Raw genomic sequence first — 10,394 nt, 5'->3', positions numbered from 1 at the left:
AGGATGAAGAGATGAAGGGATGAAGAGATGAAGGGATGAAGAGATGAAGGGATGAAGGGATGAAGAGATGAAGAGATGAAGAGATGAAGGGATGAAGGGATGAAGAGATGAAGAGATGAAGAGATGAAGGGATGAAGAGATGAAGGGATCTAAGGATGAAGAGATGAAGGGATGAAGGGATGAAGAGATGAAGGGATGAAGAGATGAAGGGATGAAGGGATGAAGAGATGAAGGGATCTAATGATGAAGAGATGAAGAGATGAAGGGAGGAAGGGATGAAGAGATGAAGGGATGAAGAGATGAAAGGATGAAGAGATGAAGGGATGAAGAGATGAAGGGATGAAGGGATGAAGAGATGAAGAGATGAAGGGATGAAGGGATGAAGAGATGAAGGGATCTAAGGATGAAGAGATGAAGAGATGAAGGGATGAAGAGATGAAGGGATCTAAGGATGAAGAGATGAAGGGATGAAGGGATGAAGGGATGAAGGGATCTAAGGATGAAGAGATGAAGGGATGAAGGGATGAAGGGATGAAGAGATGAAGAGATGAAGAGATGAAGGGATGAAGAGATGAAGAGATGAAGGGATGAAGAGATGAAGGGATGAAGAGATGAAGGGATCTAAGGATGAAGAGATGAAGAGATGAAGAGATGAAGGGATGACGAGATGAAGGGATCTAAGGATGAAGGGATGAAGGGATGAAGAGATGAAGGGATGAAGGGATGAAGAGATGAAGAGATGAGGGATGAAGAGATGAAGGGATGAAGAGATGAAGGGATATAAGGATGAAGAGATGAAGAGATGAAGAGATGAAGGGATGAAGAGATGAAGGGATGAAGAGATGAAGAGATGAAGGGATGAAGAGATGAAGGGATGAAGAGATGAAGAGATGAAGGGATGAAGAGATGAAGGGATGAAGGGATGAAGAGATGAAGAGATGAAGGGATGAAGAGATGAAGGGATGAAGAGATGAAGAGATGAAGGGATGAAGAGATGAAGGGATGAAGGGATGAAGAGATGAAGGGATGAAAGATGAAGGGATGAAGAGATGAAGGGATGAAGGGATGAAGGATGAAGGGATGAAGAGATGAAGGGATGAAGGGATGAAGGGATGAAGGGATGAAGAGATGAAGAGATGAAGGGATGAAGGGATGAAGAGATGAAGGGATGAAGAGATGAAGGGATGAAGAGATGAAGAGATGAAGGGATGAAGAGATGAAGGGATGAAGGGATGAAGAGATGAAGGGATGAAGAGATGAAGGGATGAAGGGATGAAGGGATGAAGAGATGAAGGATGAAGAGATGAAGGGATGAAGAGATGAAGGGATGAAGGGATGAAGAGATGAAGAGATGAAGGGATGAAGGGATGAAGAGATGAAGGGATGAAGAGATGAAGGGATGAAGGGATGAAGAGATGAAGAGATGAAGGGATGAAGAGATGAAGAGATGAAGGGATGAAGGGATGAATAGATGAAGAGATGAAGGGATGAAGAGATGAAGAGATGAAGGGATGAAGGGATGAAGAGATGAAGGGATGAAGAGATGAAGGGATGAAGAGATGAAGGGATGAAGGGATGAAGAGATGAAGGGATGTGGGTATTGATGAGGCAGGAAGGGGAATGGATGAATGAATAGGAAAGGTGGGTTGTGGGGTTAGAGGTCAGCTGGAGGTGAAGCTGCTCCTGAACACAAGTGTACTAATAACATAAATACACACAGTAAATGTTTATTACTCAGGTCATGGTTTAAGTTTGTTGAGAACTAGACTATTTTGAGACAAGTTTATCATTTCTTAAGAGGTGAGAGAGAGTTCCACAATGTTGGCCTGTGTGAGCGGACCCCACTGAAGCAGCTTGTTGCCCCCCCATCACATCCATTCATCAAATATGTGTTATATGTGAATCTGAAAGTGACTAGTACTTACAGCTGTCTGATAACGGACTGCAGTAAAGTATGAAATAGTTTCTTCTAAAATGTTATAAAGTATGACTTTAAAGTAAAATATCTCTAAACTGAACTTCACTTCTTAAAGGGGACCTATCATGCAAAATGCACTTTAGTACGTCTTTTCTACATGAATATGTGTCCCCGGTGTTCCAGGGAACTCACCAAGTGTCAGAAAACACAACCCTCTCTATTTTCCTCCATACCCAAATCTCTAAAAAAGGGGCTGCAACGGATCTGATAAAAACTGATCCAGATTTGAACACTGTCCTGACGTCAGGACGGTGGCGCTACGGCTATTGGGCCAACTCCACCAATCAGGAGGAGACAGCCACGGCCATTGCCGTTCGAAAGCGCTGGAGACGCTGTAGTACATATGCCAGGCCTGTAGATGGTGCTGTTCTCACAGAATCAGCCCTTGCTAAAACAGAGCTAAAAAATGTTAAATTGAGCAAAATGAGGCATGGCTAAAATGCATGATCTGTTTGGTATTTTGAAAAAGAAAAAGTATAAATATGCCTTATATAGGTATGGTCCTACACTATATTATTATAATATAGCATGATAGGTCCACTTTAAGTAAATGGAGTAAAAGTTACTTTGCAGCGAGAAGTTAAAGGTCAGAAACATTTGAGGCGTAACAACATTTATTTATTGTTAAAAGATCCATTCAGACTTGTTTACTGACTTTCCTGCTCTGCTGATTCTGGCTGTGGATTGTATTGTACAGTGGTTGCATATTCTTCATACCAAGACACAACCATGCACGTCTCAGGTGTGATCCGGTCCGTCTTGTTTTTGTGTTTTCAGCACTTTGATGCCACGTCTTCAGATAAAGGTGAACAGTTGATCAGAGACAGCATTTCTCTCTTTCTCTGTTTCTCTCTGAAGGAGAATCAACGATCTCAGGTTTTTCTCAACAAACAGCAGAATCTCTGGTGAGTTTCCTACAAATCTCAAACACACTGAATACTTCTGTTAGAACCACAATTTGATTTAAAGAAATCTCAAGGTAGGACTACTCTTTAAGGCAAAACGTCACATTTAGTGCATTGAATTTGTCTTTTTAACTTGTATGTTTTTTGATTGGATATTGTTACTGGTCAATGTTCTGTATTCTTTACCTGCTTAGGGACTACGGACATGAATTGGCATTTTATACAGATGGTCAATAATTGTCCCTATCAAATAAATAAACAAGATACGTTTTTTTCTAAGCTCTGTTATGACATATTCAGTTGTTACAGATATCATACTTCTCTCTGAAATCTTTACATTTGGTGATATTACTTTGATATTATGTCAACAATACTTTAGATAACTCTCTCCTTATTTCCAGTGGTGCAGGGCTTTTGATCAATGTCGTAGAACAAAATGTAAAATAAGGAAGTGCCAACATGCTGAATCATTTGCTGGTTTTAGAACTCATTCCTGCGCCACCTTTTGGCATATACTGTCTGATATTCAAGAAGACGTTGACCTTGTTCTTATATAAAGTAACAGAAACTTAGACGGTGAGGAGGATCAGACAAAAAGTATTCAGAGTCTTTACTTCAGTAAACGTACCAATACGATTAATATCAAAGAGTCCTTTCACAAGTAAATGCATTTTAAACCAAACTTACTCTCACTTTTAGAATATCAAAAGTAAGGGGGCTAATTTAGAAGGAAAATTGATTTCATATGTGCTATATTATAATATATGACATTATTGATTGTTAATATTGTTGTAACAATAAGCATTTTACTTCAGTTACTTACTGCATATTGTAATCTACAGATGACACACACTGCTTCTCTTTGTGGAGTAAAGCCTGTTCCCTTCCTTCCTGCTCTCAAACAGAGCCAGCTACCCCCTCTCAAGGTATGTGATGGTTCCCTCCCTTTTATATCTTCAGGTATGAACAACAACATGCTGGTACATGCAGAGGCTGCTTCCTCCTTCACTGCATTAAGTGAAGCAGAGCAGGAGGAGACTTGCTGTCTGTCAGACTAACTCTACCAAAGATGGACGACTTGCTGTTGTTGCCCATATAAGCTGTGGTCAGCCGGCAGTCAGGGCGTTGAATCGATGTCAGACGCCACGCATGTTAACCTGGTTAACTCGTTGTTCTGGTCATTGTGTATGTAGTCATGTGTTTATCATTAGACTGGGCCAACACTTTCCCTTTGACCCTGCTCAGAGAGCTTTATGCTGATGTCCCTGCAGTAAGTGCTGTTTTGGCTGTTTGGTCCTTAATTGTTTAACCACTAGATTCAGTGAGGTTTAGTGTGCTTAATATTCATCCAATATAACTCTAAGTGGTCCTCTTTTGCACCCATCTTGGCTCTGTGTTTATTTGTTCATTAGAAGGTTCATTTGTTTGCATCCATTTACTTAGAGATTGTCATGAAACCACTTTATTTTACCATCTCATTTCATTTTAATTTAATCGTTTATTTGAAGAGGGACAATGCACATTGATGAACATTTAAAACAAATAATGCTTCAACATGTAAGTATGTAGTCCGTCACGTACAACATTTAAGAACATGACATTTGTAAACATAGCAAAATAAATACATGATATGCAGAAAGAGCAAGAGCAGCATACAAGCATTTACCACCTGGCAGTACACTGTAGCAGCTACGACACATAAAGTGCAAGAAGAGATACCCCTGTGTTAAAGTGCATTTAGCGGTGATTACACGTCTGTTTGTTTCTCAACCATTCTTTGAGTTGACCTTTGAACCTATTGAGAGTGGGACAATCCTGTATCTCAGTTGGGAGGCTGTTCCACAAAGAGCTGCCTTTAATGGAGAGGACATTTTGTCCAGAAGTGGTCCGTCTGTGGTGGACCTCACAGTCTCCTCTGGTTTCTGACCTAGTGCAGCGTCCAGTGTGTTTTCTGTGGATGAATTCCCCTAAGGGGGGGGGGGGGGGGCAGTCCATGTAAACATTTATACATAAAGCACATACTTTTAAAAGACTTAAAATTGTCAAGAAACAGTGTTTCTCAAGGATGGTGCAGTGGTGGTATGAATATGGCTTTCTGTCAAACACCTTGATAGCTCTCTTGTACAGCTGTTCTATGGGTTTCAGGTTTGAGGCACAAGCAAACGACCAGTTTGTCAAACAGTATTCAATGTGGGATAGAATCATACAGTGGAGGTATGGCTTTGCAGCATTGACAGTTAAGAAAGGTCTGATTTGTTTAACATGTTGCAAGTTGAATTTAATGGTATTGGATACTTTCTTAATATGTTTCTTAAAAGTCAAGTTTGAGTCCATTATGACTCCAAGATACTTGAAGTGGGAGACTAGTTCTATTTCTGCTCCGTTTAAAAACACATTGGATCCTTCCATTTTGACTGGTCGTTTATTGAACATTTTCTTTCAGGAAAACCAGAACTGGGATCTCTTCTAACGTCATGGAGTGCACTGAATGTGTCTTCTTTAACTTGTGTATTGTATACTAATACTTGTTTATTGTAACTTGTATTAATACTTTGACACTATGTCAAAAGTACTTTCTATAGCTCTCTCTCTCTCTATATAGTGCATGGTGTATTTGATGTCGTGGAACAAAACGTTAAAATGTTTGTTCACATTGTGTTAACCATACACCTTCAGGGTAAAAACCAAAAACACATTCAGAGAACCATTGACCTCCAGACCAGGGGACAGGAAGAGATGAGATATTTGGTCATCTGTCTGTGCAGGCACGAGTTCCTAAACTAGGAACTCGTGCCTGCACAGACAGATGACCAAATATGGTGTTGAGTTAGTCATCAAGCGTCACACCTTAATCAGAGTTCAGAAAAACTTGAGAATTGTGGGTAAAAAACTGAATCCTGTAAATAATTTGTAATCAATCCAGAGAAAACGTTTTGGAATTTTGAGAAAAATAATTAGAATTCAGAAAAAAAAGATTTAGGAGAAAAAACTCTGAATTTATTACATTTTATTTTTGGCCATTATTATTTCCCTTTTGGCAGAACCACAGAGTTCCAGACGAGGGGACAGGAAGGGATGAAATGCTGAGTCGTGTCTTTGTTTTAGAGTGTAACCGGTGTGGATCAGCGGTGTCCGTGTTGTGTGTCTTTTGAAGGATGAGACCCGAGTCAGCATACCGTCGAGCCGCTCTCCCTTTATTCACTGACAACAGATATACAACAAATCAGTCGTTATTAAATCAGTTTCCCCACACTGACTCCTCTCACGTGGAACACACTCACAAAAAGAGAAGAGGAACACGTGAGGGACACAAAATGAAGGGGGGGGGGGGGGGGAAGTCCCACAAAAATAATCCTCTGTGTTCAGTGACTGAATTCTGGAGGTTTCAGACCTAGTCAGGTATTGAACGTTTAGTAAATGAAGAACACAGAATTATTGAATACAAAACACGGAATTGATGTGATTATAATAAGAGATATTTGACACTAAACACCACTGCATATTTACAGCTGTTACACTAGTTTCTGAACAAACCGAATACCATATATGATGTTGAGTAAGACGTAAACCGTCACACCTTAATCAGAATTCAGAAAGAAAGTAAGACAAAATAATTCAGAAGAAAAGTCAGAAATAGGGAAAAATACAACTCATTCTGGGAATGACTTTTGGCTATTGTTATTTCCTTTGGGCAGAGCTGCTTTGATAATATGTGAAAAACAATGAACACATCTGTGTCTCCCCATGTTGAGATAACTTAAGACCTTTATTCATACATTTAAAATATGTATTTATTCACAATGTTCTTATTGCATGTGCCTTATCTCTAAAGTGAAAACTAAATATCACAATATATTTGACCAAAAACGTAATAGTGCTGACTGCTCTTCAACGGGAGTGTATTCTCCCGTTAGCTCCGGGTTAGCTCACACGGCTCTAAAGTATTCACTGTCTGACTGTCACACAAGCAGCTGATACATATCCCCAGTTCCCCTTAAGTGAATGTGTGTCAGTCTGAATTGACGCTGTTTGGCATCACAACGCTGTTATGAAAGTTTCTCTGGTATAACATGGGTGATGTTAGCATAGCAACCGAAGCTAAACTGACTACTTGCTAAGCCGTTTTCTACAGGCACTTTTTACCGGCGTATTTTTCATTATGATTCTACTTGTGATAGTCGGACATGACAACCTGTGCAGCCCATGTATTGATTCCATCCGATAGCTGCTATAATAACAAACGTCTGCCTGCTCTCCACAATGATCAATAACAGCGAACGGATGGTCAAAGTAAGGTTTCCTGCACGCCTCGACGTAAGAGAGACGTAAGCGACGCCGCGTCATAGCTCCGAAGCTCTTGCCTCTGGACCGACAATTTTTTGGAGCTGGAAGTGAACCGCATTCCGGAGCTATGACGCGCCGCCGCTGCGGTGTGAACAGGAAAAAACGGGGGGTGTGAAAGGGGCATGTGTGTGTAATTATATTGCAGCTATACTTTGGTTTAAATTCCATGACTAAAATAGCTAGAGGGCAAAAGTTAATTTAATTCATCAGACCTTTTAACGAAAGTTTCAATGCTTTTCTTTCATTATAATGAATGGGGTCTGCCCCTGAGCCCCACTAGCATGTTTTGGACCTCAGTATTTACGAAATCCTGGATACGGGCCTGTATGCAGCAAACAGTCGTTGCTTTAAACACACATAACGGTGTTAGGCTAGAGCAAAAAAGTGTTGCAGCTTTTCAAATTGACGCACTGCGTAGTGCGCACACAGCGCTACCTTGTAATGCAAGTGGATGTCCCTCTCGTCAAACGGACTATAGCAGAGGATAGTTTAGGTTTGCTAATGGCAGCACCTGAGCGCCAACGTAGTGCGCATGCGTCTTTGAGTACCCGCTGGGAACATACGTCTCCCTGGGAAAATCAATATTGTTTCCTGTTAAAGGCAAAAGGATCAATGGAACATGATTTTAGAGGGCTGAGTAGAGTCCCTGCAGCCTGTGAGAAGTGCCTGTACGCTAGGGATGTTAAGATTCACCGATTCGCACCGGCATAAACGTTCAAGATGCGAGTGCACCGGTTGAAAGAGTGCACCGGTTGAAAGAGTGCACATCAGCTACAGTTTGGGTTGAACTCGCGATGCATCGATTGTAGCGTCTTTGCATCGGTAAAAAAACGATTCATTCATATAATATCCTCTCATCCTGTCAGCACTCAGCAGAGACGATCTTTGATCTTTGATCTTTGCTTCGCCACTACGGAGGCCGAGAGTCTCAGTTATCAACACACATGGAAGTCGAGGAGAAAGAGAAACACAACGCACCGAAAAATATCTACGAATCTAACGTTTGGCAACACTTCGGATTTTTCAAGAAAGACGGTCAACTTGAAAAATCGCTCACAAATTGTAAACGATGCCGTGCAGCTTTAAAGTACACAAGTCGTACGAGGAACTTAGCGACGCACATAAAGAGGCGACATGGGGTCTGCGGCTGAAAAGAGAAACCTGAAAGTTAGACATGAGTTCAATCACTCAGTGAGGTGTTCTGTCAGTGAGAGTGGTGTTTAGTTTACAACAGCCTGTGACTGCCAATAATAGTTTAAATGTCTTCCTTACTGTAAGCAGTTATGAAATACCTGTGAAAGGTTATTTTCTTTATTGTTCACATAGAAACCACTGCTTTCTGCTCACTGGTGAGTTAGCCTATGGATGAGTGTTAAGCACATCAGGCTGGTATGGGCATTGCACGATGGTAGTTGTTATTTGCACATTGTTAATCATGGGCAATGCATCCTTAAATTGTTTAACTGGGAGGTGTTATACAATTGTACTTTACTCTGGAGAGTGTTTTAAGGTAAAAAAGGTAAAAAAGAAACAGCATGATGGGATGCGCAGTACTAGTAGAGAGAACCAAATATGTAAAGCACTTTTTTGTTAATGTATGATTTGCTGCATATAAGGAATAAAACAAAATCCTCTGTCGTACCATATTGAAGTATCATTATTTTGCATCGTGTAGAATCGCATCGTATCGCCCCGTATCGCATAATGTTGAATCAAATCGCATCGAACTGTATCGCAACAGGGGTGAATCGTATCGTATCGCATCGCCTGGTGTTTCAAATGTATCGTTAATGTATCGTATCGTTGGCAACGTATCGAGATGCGCATCGCATCGGCCTCAGTGATGGAGATGCACATCCCTAGTGTACGCAAATAGTCACGATACGCCAAAGAATAAAATGTGGAAGTGCCGGTACTGCGTAGCGGTGAGTAGTGGCCCACTTCGAGCACTGGTTTTAGCAATAACATTCTCAGACCCAGGCTCCTCCAACAGTGCGACTTTGGATAGACATCAAGGAAATAATGAAAAGAAGTGCAATAAAGCTGTGAAAGTGACACAACTGTTTACATAAATGATGCCAATCACAGCATGTCCCCTCTCAATAAATTAAAAGCTTGTTCTGTTTATTCATTATTTTTATAAGATGAGTGATTCATGAATGGCAATTTATTTAAATGAAATATGTCTTATCATAAAAAGTAACGTGTAATAATGGATTATGATGGATGACGAGAGTGTAGTAATGTGTACAGCAGCTCAAGTAGCTTTTTTAAAAGTTATCTTTGAATTTGGGCTTGATTAGAGTTAGTGGCAATTTGTGGAGTTTTTGTGTCTAATTGAAATCAAAATGTGAGCATGGTTGGACATGATATTACCAAATCATTGAAGTTAACTAACGAGCTGTTGTCGATTTTTTTCAGTTCCTTCAAAACGATGGACTCTGAAGGCAGTGGGACGATGGAGGTGGCGGCGCTCGGACGGCCTTTCAGCCTCGGGATGTTGTACGACTGCCGCAACGACTCTCCCGTCCCTGGTGAGGAAAAAACATCACCTTTAAAACAGACATTTTCTTTTTGCCAGGAACGAAACACACAGATGAAAAGTTATAAATAAGTTATTTAAGATTTGTTGTTGATAGCATGGATTTGACTGTGATGTTGCAGAGTTGGAAGAAGCAGGTTTGGACTAGCTTGTTTATGTGAGGCTCAAGTTTAGATTCTGGTCAAAGATCACACCCAGGTTTCTTGTGTATGGTTCATCGTTGAGGGCCAGGGTGTTGATTTATGTCAGAGACAAAGTTACCAGGGACACTAAGAAAGACCTTCATTTTGTGGTTGAATACTTTTAGTTTAACATGCCATGACAATCACAAAATATTCTACAATAGTTAGGCTACTGATTGCTGTTATCTGTCACTGTTACCGCTGAACTGGAAGTTATTTGACTTTTATTGTTTATTGGAATAAACTCTACGGCTAAATGAAGGTTTTCACAGAATTCAAAAACTCTAAATGAACATCTGTTTCCTATAACTGCCATAAAAATAACCCAAAATAACCCTGTATCATAGTGCCTGGCCATATAACTTTCTTTATGGTTTTGCTCAACAACTGCGGTCTGCACCACTCTGTCAGGTTCACAACAAGGATGCAGTGTAACAGTCATG

General features: G+C 40.6%; 1 protein-coding gene across 1 annotated transcript in view; it reads left to right on the top strand.

Moving 5' to 3' along the window:
* Window positions 1–2,749: 2,749 nt before the first annotated feature.
* The window catches only part of LOC117475288, a 119,361-nt gene continuing 111,716 nt past the window's right edge, over window positions 2,750–10,394 (top strand). The window contains exons 1-3 of the mRNA XM_034121476.1: window positions 2,750–2,883; window positions 3,726–3,809; window positions 9,649–9,761. Coding sequence (XP_033977367.1) covers window positions 9,662–9,761 — 100 coding nt within the window. The 5' untranslated portion in view covers window positions 2,750–2,883; window positions 3,726–3,809; window positions 9,649–9,661. The remainder of the gene's footprint in view (window positions 2,884–3,725; window positions 3,810–9,648; window positions 9,762–10,394) is intronic.

Source organism: Trematomus bernacchii, unplaced genomic scaffold (genome assembly GCF_902827165.1).
Source record: "Trematomus bernacchii unplaced genomic scaffold, fTreBer1.1, whole genome shotgun sequence".
Lineage (NCBI taxonomy): Eukaryota > Metazoa > Chordata > Actinopteri > Perciformes > Nototheniidae > Trematomus > Trematomus bernacchii.
This window is presented reverse-complemented; position numbering and strand designations above follow the sequence as displayed.